Source organism: Salmo salar, chromosome ssa16 (genome assembly GCF_905237065.1).
Source record: "Salmo salar chromosome ssa16, Ssal_v3.1, whole genome shotgun sequence".
Taxonomy (NCBI): Eukaryota; Metazoa; Chordata; class Actinopteri; order Salmoniformes; family Salmonidae; genus Salmo; species Salmo salar.
The window spans coordinates 82,929,463-82,949,680 of record NC_059457.1 but is presented as its reverse complement, the minus strand read 5'-3'; the positions used below and the strand labels follow the sequence as shown (position 1 = coordinate 82,949,680).

At 42.9% G+C, this 20,218-nt stretch overlaps 3 protein-coding genes across 8 annotated transcripts in view; 2 read left to right on the top strand and 1 right to left on the bottom strand.

The window, feature by feature from the left end:
• Positions 1-20,218, top strand: part of LOC106574974 (nectin-4) — a 215,464-nt gene that overhangs the window by 95,849 nt on the left and 99,397 nt on the right. The gene's annotated exons all lie outside the window — the stretch shown is intronic.
• The window catches only part of LOC106573841 (nectin-1), a 61,225-nt gene continuing 48,555 nt past the window's right edge, over positions 7,549-20,218 (top strand). For 2 of the 4 annotated variants that reach the window (XM_045698195.1, XM_045698194.1), the window contains exons 1-2: positions 7,549-7,836; positions 8,976-9,311. In XM_045698195.1, coding sequence (XP_045554151.1) covers positions 7,653-7,836; positions 8,976-9,311 — 520 coding nt within the window. In that variant the 5' untranslated portion in view covers positions 7,549-7,652. Of the gene's footprint in view, positions 7,837-8,975; positions 9,312-9,511; positions 9,797-10,575; positions 10,609-10,779; positions 10,886-10,982; positions 11,049-11,241; positions 11,272-11,343; positions 11,386-11,441; positions 11,547-11,686; positions 11,750-11,998; positions 13,192-20,218 lie in introns of those variants that run through there. The other 2 variants (XM_014149240.2, XM_014149239.2) reach the window with 2 other exon arrangements.
• LOC123727904 (uncharacterized) overlaps positions 13,081-20,218 on the bottom strand; it is a 27,682-nt gene continuing 20,544 nt past the window's right edge. For both annotated transcript variants that reach the window (XM_045698211.1, XM_045698210.1), the window contains one exon: positions 13,081-13,870. In XM_045698211.1, coding sequence (XP_045554167.1) covers positions 13,778-13,870 — 93 coding nt within the window. In that variant the 3' untranslated portion in view covers positions 13,081-13,777. The remainder of the gene's footprint in view (positions 13,871-20,218) is intronic.

The following is a 20,218-nucleotide window of genomic DNA, read 5'->3' as shown; positions in this document are numbered from 1 at the left end:
GCATTAATATTTATTTTCCTTAACCAAAAACATTGTATTTTGAGCTGCAAAACATGTGAAGAATAGAAATAACACACACAGAACTGATCTACCGCTTCTTAGATTTGCTTTCAATGAGAATGACAGATCTATAATTTCTATGTGAATTTGGTCGGGTCGTCCAAAATGTTACATATTGCAGCATTCATTTTATTAGGATCTCTTTGATACAATACTGCATATACCTTTAAAAGTACAGTGCCTTCGGAGAGTATTCAGATCCTGTCACGTCCTGACCAGTAGAGGGTGTAGTTGGGTCAGGACGTGGCAGAAGGGAGTGTGTGTTTTTTATTGTTTCATTGATTTTGGCCGTGTGACTTCCAATCAAGCACAGCTGTAGAGGGTTGTGGTTGATTGGGAGTCACACATAAGGAGCATGTTTTTCCTTTGGGTTTTGTGGGTAATTGTTTCTTGTTTAGTGTGTTTGCACCTGACAGGACTGTTGGCTGTCAGTTTCCTTGTTTTGTTTGTTATAGTGTTCTTTCTAATTAAATTGAAAGATGAATACTAACTCCGCTGCATTTTGGTCCATTCCTGAAGACAGCCCTTACAGAATTACCCACCAAACAAGGACCAAGCAGCGGAAGAGGAAGGAGCAGCGACAGGAGAGAAAAAGGGAGGAATGGACATGGGAGGACGTCCTGGATGGCAAGGGAGCCTACACCTGGGAAGAGATCCTGGCCGGAAGGGATCGCCTCCCATGGGAACAGGTGGAGGCACTCAGGAGAGTGGAGGCAGCTGGACAGAGGAACCATCGGGAACGTTACGCTGGAACACGGTTGGCTAGGAAACCCGAGAGGCAGCCCCAAGATTTTTTTTGGGGGGGGGCACACGGGTAGCTTGGCCAGGCCAGGGAAGAGCCGTAAGCCAGCTACCCGTGACTACAGGGAGGTGCAATTGAGGTGGAGGGCGCCATGTTACGCTGTGGTATGCACCATCTCGCCTATACGGACGCACAACCCAGTTCGCCCAGTACCAGCGCCCCGCAGGTGCCAGGGCAAGGTGAGCATCGAGCCGGAAGGGGGGACGCCAACCCTACAATCAAGACCGCCAGCGCGCCCTTTCGGTCCGGTGTTTCCCGCCAGACGCACTAGCATGGAGGTGCGTGTCTCCAGGCTGGCACGTCCTATACCAGCCCCACGCATCAGGAGTCTAGTGTGTCAACCTAGCCTCGCCAGTCAACAGTCACCAGAGCTGCCCGCCAGTCAACAGTCGTCAGTGCTGCCCTCCAGTCAACCATCACCAGAGCTGCCCGCCAGTCAACAGTCGTCAGAGCTGCCCGCCAGTCAACAGTCGTCAGAGCTGCCCGCCAGTCAACAGTCGTCAGAGCTGCTCAACAGTCGTCAGAGCTGCCCGCCAGTCAACAGTCGCCAGAGAGGTCAGACTGCGCTGAACTGCCGGAGTGGCCAGACTGCGCTGAACTGCCGGAGTGGCCAGACTGCGCTGAACTGCCGGAGTGGCCAGACTGCCCTGAACTGCCGGAGTGGCCAGACTGCCCTGAACTGCCGGAGTGGCCAGACTGCCCTGAACTGCCGGAGTGGCCAGACTGCCCTGAACTGCCGGGGTGGCCAGACTGCCCTGAACTGCCGGGGTGGCCAGACTGCCCTGAACTGCCGGGGTGGCCAGACTGCCGGGGTGGCCAGACTGCCCTGAACTGCCGGGGTGGCCAGACTGCCCTGAACTGCCGGGGTGGCCAGACTGCCCGGTTCTGCCAGGGTGGCCAGACTGCCCGGTTCTGCCAGAGGTGCCCGCCTGCCCGGATCTGCCAGGGTGCCCTGCCTGTCAGGATCTGCCAGAGTGGCCCTCCTGTCCTCCGGCCCAGCCCGAGTGGCCCTCCTGCCCTCCGGCCCAGCCCGAGTGGCCCTCCTGCCCTCCGGCCCAGCCCGAGTGGCCCTCCTGCCCTCCGGCCCAGCCCGAGTGGCCCTCCTGCCCTCCGGCCCAGCCCGAGTGGCCCTCCTGCCCTCCGGCCCAGCCCGAGTGGCCCTCCAGTCCTCCGGCCCAGCCCGAGTGGTCTGTCTGCCAGGGTCAGCCCGAGTGGCCCGTCTGCCCGGCGCAGCTATCGGCGCCACCAAAGTGGGCGACGCCGAAGGTGGAGCGAGGTCCACGTCCTGCACCTGAGCCACCTCCAGGATAGGTGGGTTGGGGAGGGAGGGTGTAGCACAGTGCCGTCGGTGACGGCAGCCACCCTCCCTTCCCTCCCTTATTGTTTAGGGGTTATTTTTTGTTGGGGTATTGGGGATTTTCTTGTGTTCTTTTTTTTAGGTGCATCCTGGGGTCTGCACCTTGAGGGGGGGGTACTGTCACGTCCTGACCAGTAGAGGGTGTAGTTTGGTCAGGACGTGGCAGAAGGGAGTGTTTTTTTATTGTTTCATTGATTTTGGCCGTGTGACTTCCAATCAAGCACAGCTGTAGAGGGTTGTGGTTGATTGGGAGTCACACATAAGGAGCATGTTTTTCCTTTGGGTTTTGTGGGTAATTGTTTCTTGTTTAGTGTGTTTGCACCTGACAGGACTGTTGGCTGTCAGTTTCCTTGTTTTGTTTGTTATAGTGTTCTTTCTAATTAAATTGAAAGATGAATACTAACTCCGCTGCATTTTGGTCCATTCCTGAAGACAGCCCTTACAGATCCCTTGACTTTTTCTACATTTTGTTAGGTTACAGCCTTATTATAAAATGTATTAAATAGATTTTTTTCATCATCAATCTACACATATTACCCCAAAATGACAAAGCAAAAACAGTTGTAATTTTTGCTAATTTATTGCAAATAAAACACTGAAATATACATTTACATAAGTATTCACACCTTTAACTCAGCACTTTGTTGAAGCACCTTTGACAGCGATTACAGCCTTGAGTCTTCTTGGGTATGACGCTACAAGCTTGGCACACCTGTATTTGGGGAGTTTCTCCCATTCTTCTCTGCAGATCCTCTCAAGCTCTGTTAGGTTGGATGGGGAGCATTGCTGCACAGCTATTTTCAGGTCTCTCCAGACATGTTCAATCGGGTTCAAGTCCGGACTCTAGCAGGGCCACTCAAGGACATTCAGAGATTTGTCCCGTAGCCACTCCTGCGTTGTCTTGGCTGTGTGCTTAGGGTCATTGTCCTGTTTGTTGGAAGGTGAACCTTTGCCCCAAGTCCGAGGTCCTGAGCACTCTGGAGCAGGTTTTCATCAAGGATCTCTCTGTACTTTGCTCCATTCATATTTACCATGATACTGACTAGTCTCCCTGCCACTGAAAATCATCCCCACATTATGATGTTGCCACCACCATGATTCACCGTAGGGATGGTGACAGGTTTCCTCCAGACGGGACTCTTGACATTCATGCCAAAGAATCTTGTTTCTCATGGTCTGAAAGTCTTTAGGTGCCTTTTGGCAAACTCCAAGTGGGCTGTCATGTGCCTTTTACTGAGGAGTGGCTTCCGTCAGGCCATTACCATAAAGGCTTGATTGGTGGAGTGCTGCTGAGATGGTTGTCCTTCTGGAAGGTTCTCCCATCTCCACAGAGGAACGTTAGAGCTCTGTCAGAGTGACCATAAGGTTCTTGGTCACCTCCCTAAGGCCCTTCTCCCCCGATTGCTCAGTTTGGCCGGGCGGCCAGCTCTAGGAAGAGTCTTGGTGGTTCCAAACTTCTTCCATTTAGAAATGATGGAGCCCACTGTGTTCTTGGGGACCTTCAATGCTGCAGAAATGTTTTGGTACCGTTCCCCAGATCTGTGCCTCGACACAATCCTGTCTCAGAGCTCTACGGACAATTAGTTCGACCTCATGGCTTGGTTTGTGGGACCTTACATAGACAGGTGTGTGCCTTTCCAAATCATGTCCAATCAATTGAATTTACCACAGGTGGACTCCAATCAAGTTGTAGAAACATCTCAAGGATGATCAATGGAAACAGGATGCACCTGAGCTCAATTTGAAGTCTCATAGCAAAGGGTCTGAATACTTATGTAAATAAGGTATTTCAGTTTTTTGCAAAATTAAAAGAAAACAAAACATTTTCACTTTGTCATTATGGGGTATCGTGTGTAGATTTCTGACGATTTTTTTTCAATTAATCCATTTTAGAATAAGGCTGTAAGGTAACAAAATGTGGAAAGTACAGGTGTCTGAATACTTTCCGAAGGCACTGTATTTATGCAGTTGTTTAGTCCCTTCACAGTGTGCACTGCAGGTTGCTAAAATGTAGCGCTGTATTAGATGTGTGTACTAAACAGCCTGTAACTGTCTTCATGCAGGGCTCTCTCAGCTGGTGAGAACACAGCAGGTTGTCATAGCAACCCTGGGAGAGGAAGCTCACTTCAGCTGCAGGCTCATGAAACCCAAAGACGAGCTTCAAGTCAGCTGGCAGAAAGTGACACCAGGGGAGATGGAAAATGTGGCCACCTACAACAAACGATTTGGACCAGTAGTCAACCCACCTTTTCAGAGGAATGTGGAGTTTGAAGATGATGGACTGCAGAACTGCACTATCGTCATCAGAGGAGTGTCAAGAGGAGATGAGTCCTGCTACAAGTGTCTGTTTAACACCTTTCCAGATGGACCTATCAGCGGCAGGACCTGTGAACAGCTGTGAATAGACCCCACAGCACCAGAAGCAGAGCAAGTCTGGATACACTTCCACACATACTGACCAACTGCACAGCCAAACGTTGACCCAACACTGCCTGCTCAGACGTATTTACTCAGTAGAGGAACACCATAAAACTTAATAAAAACAAAGCGATGCTTATTTGACTGGGTTGACTTAGTTATAATGGACCTTGAGAGCTGAGCATAGGAAGTGCTGCTGTTGTCTAGCTTGTATTCGTGTTACACCTCTGCTAGTGCATCTTGGTATTTGTGACTGGGGTCTTTGCTGAGAACTCACCACAGAGAGGTCTTATGATCAACCACAGACACATCAACAGGTCCACTTCCTTCTTTAGACACAAACAATGATAGATTCTGCACCACCATAAGGCTGAAGGGTGCTTTTTATCAAGCAGGTATTGGCTGGTTTCAATCAACCCTGAAATGGCCAATGTGTACTCATGTTGTAGTTCTATAGAAGAAACCCCCGAAATGAGAAGCAATTTTTCTGTAAGTGGGCAAGTGTCATTAACTGTTATGTCGTCTTAGTCTATATATACAAAAGTATGTGGACACCCCTTCAAATTAGTGCAACACTCACTACTAAGTTCAAAACTGCCTCTGGAAGCAACGTCAGCACAAGAACTGTTCGTTGGGAGCTTCATGAAATGGGTTTCCATGGCCGAGCAGCCGCACACAAGCCTAAGATCATCATGTACAATGCAAAGCTTCAGCTGGAGTGATGTAAAGCTCGCTGCCATTGGACTCTGGAGCAGGGAAAATGCCTTTTCTGAAGTGATGAATCACGCTTCATCATCTGGCAGTTCGACGGACAAATCTGGGTTTGGCGGATGCCAGGAGAACGCTACATGATCCAATTCATAGTGCCAACTGTAAAGTTTGGTGGAGGAAGAATAATGGTCTGGGGCTGTTTTTCATGGTTCGGGCTAGGCCCCTTAGTTCCAATGAAGGGAAATATTAACGCTACAGCATACAATGACATTCTAGACCATTCTGTGCTTCTAACTTTATGGCAATAGTTTGGGGAAGGCCCTTTCCTGTTTCAGCATGACAATCCCCCGTGTACAAAGCGAGGTCCACACAGAAATGGTTTGTCGAGATCGGTGTGGAAGAACTTGACTGGCCTGCACAGAGCCCTGATCTCAACCCCATCGAACACCTTTAGGATGAATTGGAACGCCAACTGCGAGCCAGGCCTAATCGCCCAACATCAGTGCACGACCTCACTAATGCTCTTGTGACTGAATGGAAGAAAGTCCCAGCAGCAATGTTCCAACATCTAGTGGAAAGCCTTCACAGAGGAGTGGAGGCTGATATAGCAGCAAAGGGGGGACCAACTCAATATTAATGCCCATGATTTTGGAATGAGATGCTGTACGAGCAGGTGTCCACATATGTTAAGTCATGCAGTGTATGTCCTAATAGCTGTCATAACTATGTTACCCAACTGTCTTACCACATCATAACCACACATATATTCTTCATTTTATGGTATTATTACAGTATCCATGCTTGTGATGTTACCTTTCTCCATCCCCATCCCGCAGCTAATGTTGCTATCATTGGGCTGAAACACATATCAAGACAGCAGCACCACCTGCTGTTTACTTATTGAAAGGCCAAAGAGAAGAGGAGCGTAGATAATGTTCACTTCTCTCACAAAATATGACATTAGTCCACTTATTTTCTTTGTCTGTAATATTTTATCCTCCACCTATTTCACCTCAATTCATTTAAAAATGATAGCACGTGCTGAACGTTTATTGATGTAAGGTGTATGAGGTCTTGTGGTTGTAAAAAGTGATGGAAAAAAATTGACTGTGTTTGGTTGAGTTTGGTTGAGTGTTTGGTTGAGTAAATCTTGGGTACCAATTAAGTAATAGTAATTATTACTTAAGTAAAGTAATGCTTTTGGCGTCATTAGTGCCTAGTCTCGGCCTTCAAATTTCAGAACGTCCCATAGCCCATGAGAAACAATATCATTATCTGGAAATGTTGCCATGACAACATTGATTTACCCTACACCACAGATAAAAAAGCTGAAGCCAGGCCCACTGTCTTCAGATATCGTGTATGTTCTCTTGTGCTCCATCTCTCCAATGCATTTTAATAAACTTGTCCTACATCATGTATTATTGAGTTACATTGTTGTCGGACCTCATCTATGATTCCTCTGTCAGTGCAATGCATACAACTTCAAAATCAAATCAAATGTTGTATGTCACATACTTCGTAAACAACATATGTAGACTAACAGTGAAATGCTTACTTAGGGGCCCTTCACAACAACGTAGAGAGAAAGTAAATATAGAAATAATAGAAATGTAATAACACGTAATAATAAAAGTAATAATACATACACATTGAGTAAGGATAACATGGCTATATACACGGGGTAGTGAGTCGATGTGCAGGGTTACAAGGTAATTGAGGTCGATATTTACATTTAACTAGGAATAAAGTGACTGCAACAGGATAAACAGTAACAGCTACGTATGTGATAAGTCAAATGAGTTAGTGTAAAAATATTCATTGCAGATAGTCCGGGTAGCTATTTGGTTAACTATATAACTAACTATTTAGCAGTCTTATGGCTTGGGGGTAGAAGCTGTTCACGGTCCAGACTTGGTGCATCGGTACCGCTTGCATGTCATGTTGAGGACGATTGTTTGATATCATATTTTCATTAGACTGAAGTGTGTCGAGTTTGAGATCATATCGTCATTTATTTTATTATATAAATACAGACTTTCCAGATGCTTGTTGTGTTAGATTCCAGTTTGTTGAACAATTTAATTATTTTCCTCCTTCTGACGAAGAAAAGGCCTGAGCAAATTTCCCCAGCAGATATACACAATACTAAATGGATTGAGTTTAACTGTGACAGCAGACAGAATACAGAGAGCAAGTTAACTTTCACTTTTATGATAGGAGGTAGCCTGGTCCCAGATCCGTTTGTGCTTTTGCCTACTCTATTGTCATTGCCAAGCTAAACATTGTTGGTATGAAAATTCAATGAGGAGTTGGCAAGAGAGCATAAACAGAATGGTGCCCAGGCTATGGAGCAGGCTCCATACGGGAAGAAGGAATTTCCCGCTATTTTTCTCTTATTTCATTACTGTAGTAGTAAATTACATTTTCACCATGTCTCCTGCACTCTTCAACTCTCTGTTCATTCTGCTCATATTCCTCCCTAATGGTGAGTTATATCAGTTTTATGCATGATAATACCGTATTTGACTACCACTTTGAAAGTGGCGCGATATTGTTAGTGCCTATGTCGTGATCTAATTCTGTGCTTTTACAACTGTTGACAAACCTGTTAATTTCACAACACGAAATACATGTCATATTGAAGCTGTAGCTCAATCTTCTTGTTGCATGGGTAAATAGCCACCAACTCTGAATTGTTAAATAATTCGTATTTATTAGCAAAAAGTAGTAAGACAGGTTTCACAGAACTAGGACAAGATACATGAGGCTTTAAGCCACTAGATCGTGCTACTAGACTATGAGACTAATGTAACCAATGGATGCAAGGATTGACCATCCATGATATCAAAAATAAATGTTTTGAGGCTATACAGTGTTTGATCAAATTTGATCTGTAAAGTTGACTAATTCAATATATACATTAAAACAAGAGTGTGACATACTTAAAAATCATTGGGCTCTCGAGTGGCGCAGTGATAAAAGACACTGCACCTCAGTACAAGAAGCGTCACGACAGTACATGTTTTGAATCCAGGCTGCGTCACATCCAGCCGTGATTGGGAGTCCCATAGGGCATAGCATAATTGGCCCACCGTCGTCAGGGTTTGGCTGGGGCAGTCCGTCATTGTAAATAAGAATTTGTTCTTAACTGACTTGCCTAGTTAAATAAAGGTTAATAAACAAAAAAATTGATCTGAGCTATACACAAAGGTGTCTGTAAACAATTCTGGACATTAATACATTTGTTTTATTAGTGCTATTAGTGCGCACCACTGTAACTAGCTAGCCATTTCACACCGGTTACACATGCGTATTGTGTGTTGACTGTTGACAAACCAGTTCATTTGACTATAGTAAATGCATGATTTCATCTGCAGCTCCATACTCTTACCTTAGTGGAATGATTGATGTCGCTCTAAAGAGTACTTTAATGTTGATGTATGCTGTGGCCTTATGCACATATCATGTACATTCTATCCTGAAATTGATAGAAATTGATAGTTTTACAACAGGTCCCATAACTTCCTCCCGCCTAGACTGGACTTCCCTTACCACCATACTCCCCCTTCTGACCATTCTGAGTACTACTAGTGTCTAAGAACTATTGTAACTGTCTTCATGCAGGGCTCTCTCAGTTGGTGAGAACACAGCAGGTTGTCACAGCAACCCTGGGAGAAGATGCAGTCTTAACCTGTGAGCTCATGACACCCAAAGACGTGCGGCAAGTCACCTGGCAAAAAGAGACAACTGGGACGAATGAAAATGTGGCCACTTACAGCAAACGAGGTCCCAATGTCAACCTACCTTTTCAAGGGAATGTGGAGCTTGAAGACGAGGGACTGCAGAACTGTTCTATCGTCATCAGAGGAGTGTCAAGAGGAGACGAGTCCTGCTACAAGTGTCTGTTTAACACCTTTCCAGATGGACCTATCAGTGGCAGGACCTGCCTCCTAGTAAATGGTCAAATCTGATAACATAATGTACTGTAAATGATTGACACAGAACAACTTCTTCAGAACTTCAGGCAGCCATTTTATCAGATCATACATCCAATGTCCAATCATTTAGTAAATCATGTAAATGGAATAATTTAGTAAATCATGTGCATGAAAACATTATAGTATTTACATTCACTGTGAACTGTGTTTGTTGTTCTATAGAGCTGTATGGACCCTCAATCCTCATCACACAAACCAACAACAGTCACACCACTCTGTCCTGTTCTGCTACTGGACGACCTGCTCCTATAGTGACCTGGGATGACACAATGATAGAACATTCCACCATGGTTGATGTCACCCATCCCAATGGAACTGTCACTATGACAACTACTGTAACAGTGCTAGTGTCCAGTCTAACTAACAAAGAAGTTAGGTGTGTTGCTTCTATGTCCTTCAGTGATGTCACCAAGAATGCTTCCATGGTGATTCCAGCTTCAATTACTGGTGAGAAATGTCTATAGATCAATGTGTAATATATTGACATGATCAGGAACATGATGTCATGATGAAGTACTGCCTGTGTTCATGATGAAGTACTGTCTGTGTTTATGATGAAGTACTGTCTGTGTTCATGATGAAGTACAGTCTGTGTTCATGATGAGGTACTGCCTGTGTTCATGATGAAGTACTGTCTGTGTTCATGATGAAGTACTGCCTGTGTTCATGATGAAGTACTGCCTGTGTTCATGATGAAGTACTGTCTGTGTTCATGATGAAGTACTGCCTGTGTTCATGATGAAGTACTGCCTGTGTTCATGATGAAGTACTGTCTGTGTTCATGATGAGGTACTGCCTGTGTTCATGATGTACTGCCTGTGTTCATGATGAAGTACTGCCTGTGTTCATGGTGAAGTACTTCCTGTGTTCATGATGAAGTACTGCCTGTGTTCATGATGAAGTACTGTCTGTGTTCATGATGAGGTACTGCCTGTGTTCATGATGAAGTACTGCCTGTGTTCATGATGAAGTACTGCCTGTGTTCATGATGAAGTACTGCCTGTGTTCATGATGAAGTACTGCCTGTGTTCATGATGAAGTACTGTCTGTGTTCATGATGAAGTACTGTTTGTGTTCATGATGAAGTACTGCCTGTGTTCATGATGAAGTACTGCCTGTGTTCATGATGAAGTACTGCCTGTGTTCATGATGAAGTACTGCCTGTGTTCATGGTGAAGTACTGTCTGTGTTCATGATGAAGTACTTCCTGTGTATTTCTGTGCTAGGTAAATCTCAGGTCTCTGATAACAAGATCAGTGGTAAGTGGTTGTTATTCTAATAATGACAGGTCATAATCAACCTATTGACTGACTCTTTTACTGTTCAACTTTCAGGTGTAGTGCAGAGCCATATTTACATGTATGAAGCGTTGGTGTAGTGTACCTGGGAAGTTGACCTCTGTCTTCTCTTGTCATCTCTCTCATTCACAGGTGCAGTGATTGGTGCAGTGATAGGTGCAGTGATGGGTTCAGTGTGTCTCATTGCTGTATTCTGTGTAATATGGCTGCAAAAGAGGAGAAAAGATACCTCTTCCAGGTAGATAAAAACTATTTCCTTGAAACTGAACAGTTACTCTGAATTGAATGTGATTTGACTGCCAGTTGTTTACCAGTTGATCTCTAATTTGATGTAGAAAACCCCCAGTTCCTGACCCTGAAATCAGCAGAACTCCCTTAAAGACACCAGCAACATCCAAACAGTAAGATGCTCATTCTAAAGAACATTTAAGAGATTATGATGGATACCTATTTGAAAGAAAACATGATAATTACATTTTCTGAGAATATGTGCTATACAGGTACATTCTTCATGATTAAATAATTGTAATGAATGAATAATGAATCAGATGATGTGGTTCTTGTCAGTACATTGTTTATTTTGATTTATTTCAGTGTCACACCATCCTCCAGTCCATCACAAATGTGAGTATCTCTTCCACATTTTTAACAGCTTTTTAAGATAAATAATCATTTTATTACCTTTTGTTTTTTCAGGTCACCAAACAGCTCAGCGATCAAGCGTAGGTTGACTAAGAAGTAGGTTTACTTTCATAGTCTCTTAATGTCTTCTGTAATTTCTCTCATTGATCAAGAAACTTGGGAATGAAACTTGGAAATCTATTTCTGTGGTGTATGTTTCCTGCCGGTACATTGTCTGGTTTGATCTCTTTCACACCAAGCTCCAGTCCGTCACAAATGTGAGTATTTTTACAACTTTATTTGATTATCCCGATAGAAAGCGTGAAACAGACGATATTGAGAATGTTACAACACTTTTAGTATAAATTACAGTAACCCAAAAATCGAAACATAATTTCAAAATGTCCTCTTCTTTCAGGATACCATCCCTCAGCTCGTCTGAGAAGCGCAGGATACAACCAGCTCAGGAGGCTGTAAAGAGGTAGGTTTACAACTTCATTCTCTCACTGTCTGCTGTAGTCTCTTCTTGAGGAAGAAGCTCTGAAATGATGTACTACTGTGGTGGTCATAGAGTAGTCATGGTGACTGCATCATACACTCAGCTACATGTTAGTATCTGTTCTGTTATGTGTGTTACAGTGGCTGTCAGACCATCTTATTACCTCACAATGACCTGTGTTTTCATCCAATTGAAATATTACGTTTTCTTTCCCCCTCTTTTCTTTCTCAGGAACCTTTTCAATGACTACTGAGTGACTGTACTCATATTGCCACACACACCTGATCATTACTGACTAATCTGGTTCATGTTATTTTATCTTTAAAAGTCTGTGACAAATCAATCTGTTTTTTTAAAAGCAATCCTTTTAAGATGTTGTTTTGAGCCTGTCATAACAGTTATCTTAGTTGCCTGGTTTGTCTCAGGTCATGATACTCTAGGGCCTAGGGAGTGTTGTGCAGGTCAGTTTAAAGATTGTAAGGAGAAAACAAAAAGCTCTCCGAGACATTTACAAAGACCACACACGTAAGAATGGAAAATCAACCCTATTGGACACTTCCACTAAACAATAAATATGCAGTTCTGCCATTAGGTAACACTCAGGTTTTGACCTCTTAAAACCAAGAGAGACAGCATCAGTACTGCTTTTAAATGTTTATCTTGTATATACCTTGTAAGCATGTGTATCTGTCATGTGTGTTGCTGTTTCTTTATCTTGTGTGACGTGCCACAACTGATGTTCCTTCTGGAAAATGTTTCATTTATTCTATTCAATTTAAGGTTTCAAAGGGAGGGTATATTATCAGTAAACTACCAGAATTTTGGTAACTTTCAAGTTTTGGGGGGGGGACTTTATAAGATCACATCTAGTGAGCATTTTTGGGTACTTCAGATTATCACGTGTCTGTAATTATCTCTGGCCATCTGTGTAGCCTTATATGTGAATCCATTTTTTAAATTTTTGTTATTCAAGTGACCAAAGTTGCCATACTAGAAATAATTTGTGCTGACATCAAAATGAGGGGTATTGTACAAAATAAATTAACCAGCAAATGGAAGTCTCTAACCAATCAGAATGTCAAAGCCAATGACGTGATTCATGTAAACCAACTCTGTCTCAACCAATCAGTTTCTGGAACTAATCAGAATGGTGAGAATGTTTTCACATTCTTAAGACGTCGGTGAGGAAAGCAAATCCAGACTCATGGTGGAGAAGAAACGCTAGTGAGCGTGGTGTTTGGTAGGAGCGATGTGGATAGGTAGTCAGGCTAACTGATGTGCAGGAAGGAAATGACAGACAGGCCACCATGAAACAGTTCTCATGCTTTAAATAGACTGGCCTTGCATCCACAGAAGTACATAGGCTACAGCATACATACATTTTTGGGGAAAAACAGTTATAATAAATCATATCCAGCTAGTTACTAGTTGTTTGGTGTGTTTTTTTTTATTAACATATGCACTTAAACATGTACCCTAATTAATGTAGCCAGGCCTATATAGGAAACAGAAAACTATAAAACAGGTCTACATTAATATTCTGTGTTCTAAAGTTACAGTTTGAATTCAGTGGCAGTTGGAATTTTTACTGATTTCGCATTCATGTTTATGACAGGAACATTTTTTGTATTTTACAACAGTACACTGACACCTGGTGGAAAAGATTATGATTTTGGGATCAGGTGATCTCCACAGAAACATGCTTTGTTCTAACCGCAAACAACAGAACAGCTATACTTTTTTAGACATGTACTGTATATAACACTTGTATTTCCATAACAGATGTGCAGCCTGCAGACACTATGTGTTGATATTTACAACAACCACAGAACATCTACAGTAAAGGAGAGGCTGATATATGGCAAGTCAGACAAAGAAAGAAATTGCATTTTCAGTAATCAAAATAATCACAGTAAATGCATATCTACCACTCTACCGTATAGCTGTATAGCTAGCTGTTACGAGAAGGTGTCTAATGCCATGTCGTCATTGGTCAACGGTGCCAGAGGGTCAGGGGTTAGGATGTGGCAGCTGGAGAGTTGAGTAAAGCCCATTGTCTCTCCTTGTGAACATGTTGAAGGGCTCCATGTCCTGTTGCTCCTCCTACAAAGACATTAACAATATGTCACCATATTACACAGTAGAATCTTATATGGGCTCTGGAAAATTCAACAGAAAATGTAAAAGAGCGCAGTCTGCAGGGGCCTCATTAATAAACGCTGCATACGCACAAACGCTAACTTTAGACCATGAGTACGCACAGTTTCAAGTGGTTGAAATATTGCATTACAAGAATGCATACGTAGCCTAGTATTAGCATTGTGCAGGAATATATAACACTCTTATTCAGAACAATAAAACAGGTAGCTAAATATAATGCAATCATTCGCGGTTAGTGAGAAGTGCGAAAAAATCTATTTTATATTTGCATTGTAAAATAATTAGGTGTCCTTGCTAAGCAAAGCACAACTCTAGATTTCTTCTTCCTATTATTATTATATTTATTCTGCTCACTCTAAAGTTTACAAGATTTAAGCTATTAAAATGAAACCAACTTCCAAATGTCCAGACTGCCCCAACTTAGATTGCATGTCAAAGTATTTTTGATGCTGTGTATACTTTTTGAGCTATAGCCATTTAAAATGTTCTTAAGTTAACACGGGTTTGAATGAGAACCATAGGAATAAATATATTGGGTCAGCATTGAGACCAGGATCTCATTTGTAAGGGAGCCCTGTGAACATGAACATACAATACATAATATCAATACAGTAAATACAACAAGATCAATCAAAACAAACACTAAATTCAAGGTGACCTGAAGGATATTCCATGAGCTGAGGCATAAAAACTAAAATAATTTGTCCCCAGGTCAGTGGAGACCTGCGGGTCCTCCAGAACCAGCCAGTCCAGAGAGCGGGTCTGAAAATTGCTGGATCTCCAGTCAATACATGAGCTGAGGTAGTGGGGGAGTCTCTGAAGAACCGCTTTATATACAAAAAGTATCCAATTCTGGGCCCTTCTCTGGTAGTCAGAGACTCTCGGGTAAGAAAACTATACAAAATGCAGTGATGTGTATGAAAATTGTCCCCAGTGACAAAACGCAGTGCTAAGTGATAGACTGAATCTAAAGGTTTAAAACTGAGGCTGCCACATGCATGTAGATTATATTACCGTAATAAAACACTGGGAGAAGCGTTGCTTGAACAATCTTCCTTATACTTTCCAAAGTGAGGCAGGATTTATTTCTATAAAAGAAACCAATCTTAATTCTCAACTTCTGTGTCAGTTTTTCAATGTGTTTTATCTTCATCCCAATACCCAAGTACTTATAATGGGGAACTTGCTCAATATGGGCTCCCTTCAATGTGCAAATGTGGGTCAATATTGCATGTCCTCAGGGTCAATATTACGAGACCTACAGAACAACATTCATTTGGTTTTATTAGCATTTAGCAGTAGTTTAAGATCAGTAAGTGATTTTTGAATTGAGTTAAACCCATGCTGAAGGGCATGAATGGCCTGCTGTACTGAGGGGGCGCAGGAGTAAATAACTGTCCTCCACGTAGAGATGAATGTTACAGGTTTAAACAGATAGACTAATATAATTTATATAAATAGTGAAGAGAACAGGGACCAAAATTGACCCCTGTGGCACACCTTTCGTAATATTGAGGAAACTAGATTTGATAGCGTCAGTAAGCAAACATTGTGTCCTGTCTGTTAGATAGTTCTTGAACAAATTGCAAAATGCCTGATCTAGGCCTATTTCAGACAACCTTAGAACAAGTAAGAAATGGTCAACTGTATCAAATGCCTTTGACAAGTCAAAACACAAGGCAGCACAATGATTTTATGGTCTAAACAATGTAGCACATCATCTAAGTGTTGCTGCTGAAACAGTGCTATGTCCACGTCTAAAACCAGATTGGTGTTAATTAAGAATAGAATGAGAAGTTAAAAAACTTTCTAAATTCTAGTTTTCAGAAGCTATTTTATGAAATAGGTGGCCCGCTGAGGCAATGTGGTTATTAAAAGCACTACAAATGTCCATCTTATCTGTTATGGAGAGGCTGTTATAACCTGCAGGGGTAATGAGGGGATGGAATTTTGTTTCAGAGATTTGACTACCTTCCAGAAGGCACCTGAATTCTCACCATTCTCAGATGCACAGTTCAACAAGTATGTTGATTTAGCTTTTCTAACCAGGGATAAACATATATTTCTCATACGTCTGAAGGACTGCCAGTCATACATAGAATCAGTTAGCCTAGCCTTAGCCCACGCAAAATTTCTCTCCTGAAGTTTCTCTGATAGTTCATGCGTGAATTAGCTCTATCTCTTACCATTAGTTTCTTGAACAGAGCAGGCTTATCTACAACAGAGTTGAGCAAAGAAGTAAAACAATTTAGGGCCTGATCTGAGTCAGAGATATTGGACACAACCCCCCTTTCAACAAGAATTGTTGCTAATTGAAATTCCTATCATTTCTCTTTGTAATAATGCGAGGGCAAGATTTAGGTAGATTTGCAGCTCTTATGCAGGCAATGGGACAATAGTCACTGAACTCACTAGCAAAAATTGGCTGTATACTTATGAGGAGTATTTGTCAAAATAATACCTAAAAGAGTAGATTTTTCAGGGTGTTTAAAGTTGGGGCGGTTTGGTTCAGCTGAGTTAGGCTGAAAGTTATCTTCATTGATCTAAATCTATCATAAACTGGCATCAACTAATCCAGATTAAGATCACCCCAAAATTAATAATTCAGAGTTAGTATAGTTAGATAGCAAGTCAGGCAATTGGCTAAGAGCACATGTTGAGGCAAAGGGAGGGCAATAAATTCCCACTAGTGTAATTTGGGCATTATTACAGAGGTAGCTATTAAAAATGATCCTGCTCCTTGGCAAATTAAGCTAAAATACTAACTTAAAAACATTCAGGCTATCCTAACTTCTAATTTAAAAAATAATATTTTTATCAACTATTTTCATTTGCATAAATTAGCATCAATTACTCAACAACAGTAACTCTTGAACCATTCAAGCTAGAAACACTAAACCAACTTTCAAATGTTCAGGCTATCCCATCCTATCAATCAATCAATCGATCTGACGACAACTACTCACCACAACCACATAGCTACTGACCACAACTACTAACCACAACTACTGACCACAACCACACAACTTCTGACCACAGCTACTGATCTCAACCACAAAGGTACTGACCACAACTACTGAGCAGTACTGACCACAACTACTGACCACAAGCACAAAACTACTGACCACAAGCACAGAATACTGACCACAACCCCACACCTACTGACCACAACCCCACACCTACTGACCACAACTACTGACCACACCCACAGAATACTGACCACACAACTACTGACCACAACCCCACTCCTACCGACCACAACTACTGACCACACATCTACTGACCACAACCACAAAATGTCTGACCACAACCACACAGATACTGAGTACAACTACTGAACACAACCACACAACCACAAAACTACTGACCACAACCACAGAATACTGACCACACAACCACTGACCACAACTACTGACCACCACAACTGACCACAACCCCAACTGCTGACCACAACCACACAACTATTGACCACACACCTACTGACCACAACCACACAACTATTGACCACACACTTACTGACCACAACCACACAACTACTAACTACTGACCACAGCTACTGACCACAACCACAAAACGATTGACCACAACTATTGACCATGTCCATACTGTAGGGCCCAAAGAACCAGCAACAGAACACTGACCACAACTACTGACCACAACCACACAAATACTGATCACAACTACTGACTACAGCTACAAACACCACCCCAACGATGACATGTGCATACTGACAAAACAGATATGCATTTTCATAAATTAGCATAAACTACTCAACAACAGTAACTCTTGAACCGTTCAAGCTAGAAACACCTAACCAACTTTCACATGTTCAGGCTATAATATCCTATCTACCAATCAATCAATCTGACCACAAATACTGACTACAACCACACAGCTACTGACCACAACTACTAACCAAAATGACTGACCACAACCACACAACAACAGACCACAATCACACAGCTACTGACCACACAGCTACTGACCACACAGCTACTGACCACAACCACTGACCACAACTACTGACCACAACTACTGACCACAACCATACAGCTACTGACCACACAACTACTGACCACAACCACGCAACTACTGACCACAACCACCCAACTACTGACCACACAACTACTAACCACAGCTACTGACCACAGCTACTGACCACACCCACAAAAGATTGACCACAACTATTGACCACTACTTACCACAACTACTGACCACAACCACACAACTACTGAACACACAACTAATGACCACAACTCCTGACCACAACTGCTGACCACAACTACTGACCATGTCCATACTGTAAGGCCTAAAGAACCTACAACACAACCACACAACTACTGACCACAACTACTGACCACAGCTACAAACACCACCTCAATGATGACATGTGCAGACTACACATCTTTTTGCTATCATTCCTACTTCATAAACTATGAAGCTTGTTGTATCCCCATTCATTTCAATTGCAGAATGTAGGGTTCAACATTCAAAACTGAAATCACTGCCACAAAACTTTCTGAATGTTCAAACTAAAGCATTTTGAGAGCTTTAAAACCCATGATATGCCTTATGAGGATATAATACTCACTGTAGCCTACTATACTAGCCCACTATAACCCACTATAATAACTTCACACTTACAAACCACCCCAAAATAGGTCACTATAACGAACACATAGCCTATGAAAATCCTTTTACTACCATTGTTACTACTAACATTACTACTGCCTTCACTACCACTACTACTATTTCACACGGGGTATCCTGGAATGACGTTGACCTCATCCCGTCAGTAGATAATGCCTGGCTATTCTTTAAAAGTGCCTTCCTCACCATCTTAAATAAGCATGCCCCTCTCCACTCTTCATAAGCTGCCCTTGACCAGCACAAAAACATCCTGTGGCGTTCTGCATTAGCATCGAACAGCCCCCGTGATATGCAACTTTTCAGGGAAGTTAGGAACAAATATACACAGGCAGTTAGAAAAGCTAAGGCTAACTTTTTCAAACAGAAATTTGCATCCTGTAGTACTAACTCAAAAAAGTTCTGGGACACTGTAAAGTCCATGGAGAATAAGAGCACCTCCTCCCAGCTGCCCACTGCTCTGAGGCTAGGAAACACTGTTACACCTCTTCAAAGTCGGTGACACTCTAGACCCAAACTGCTACAGACCTATATCTATCCTACCCTGTCTTTCTAAGGTCTTTGAAAGCCAAGTTATCAAACAGATTACCAACCATTTCGAATCCCACCGTACCTTCTCCGCTGTGCAATCTGGTTTCAGAGCTGGTCATGGGTGCACCTCAGCCACGCTCAAGGTCTTAAACGACATCATAACCGCCATCGATAAGAGACATTACTGTGCAGCCGTATTCATCGACCTGGCCAAGGCTTTCGACTCTGTCAATCACCACATTCTTATTGGCAGACTCGACAGCCTTGGTTTCTCAAATGATTGCCTCGCCTGGTTCACCAACTACTTCTCTGATAGAGTTCAGTGTGTCAAATCGGAGGGCCTGTTGTCCGGATCTCTGGCACTCTCTATGGGTGTGCCACAGGGTTCAATTCTCGGGCCGACTCTCTTCTCTGTATACATCAATGATGTTGCTCTTGCTGCTGGTGATTCTCTGATCCACCTCTACGCAGACGACACCATTCGGTGTACTTCTGCCCCCTCTTTGGACACTGTGTTAACTAACCTCCAGACGATCTTCAATGCCATACAACTCTCCTTCCGTGGCCTCCAACTGCTCTTAAACGCAGGTAAAACTAAATGCATGCTATTCAATCGATCACTGCCCGCACCTGCTCGCCCGTCCAGCATCACTACTCTGGACGGCTCTGACTTAGAATACGTGGACAACTACAAATACCTGGGTGTCTGGTTAGACTGGAAACTTTCCTTCCAGACTGACATTAAGCATCTCCAATCCAAAATTAAATCTAGAATCGGCTTCCTATATCGCAACAAAGCATCCTTCACTCATGCTGCCAAACACACCCTCGTAAAACTGACCATCCTACCGATCCTCGACTTCGGTGATGTCATCTATAAAATAGCCTCCAACACTCTACTCAATAAACTGGATGCAGTCTATCACAGTGCCATCCGTTTTGTCACCAAAGCCCCATACACTACCCACCATTGCGACCTGTACGCTCTCGTTGGTTGGCCCTCGCTTCACACTCGTCGCCAAACCCACTGGCTACAGGTTATCTACAAGTCTCTGCTAGGTAAAGCCCCGCCTTATCTCAGCTCACTGGTCACCATAGCAGCACCCACTCGTA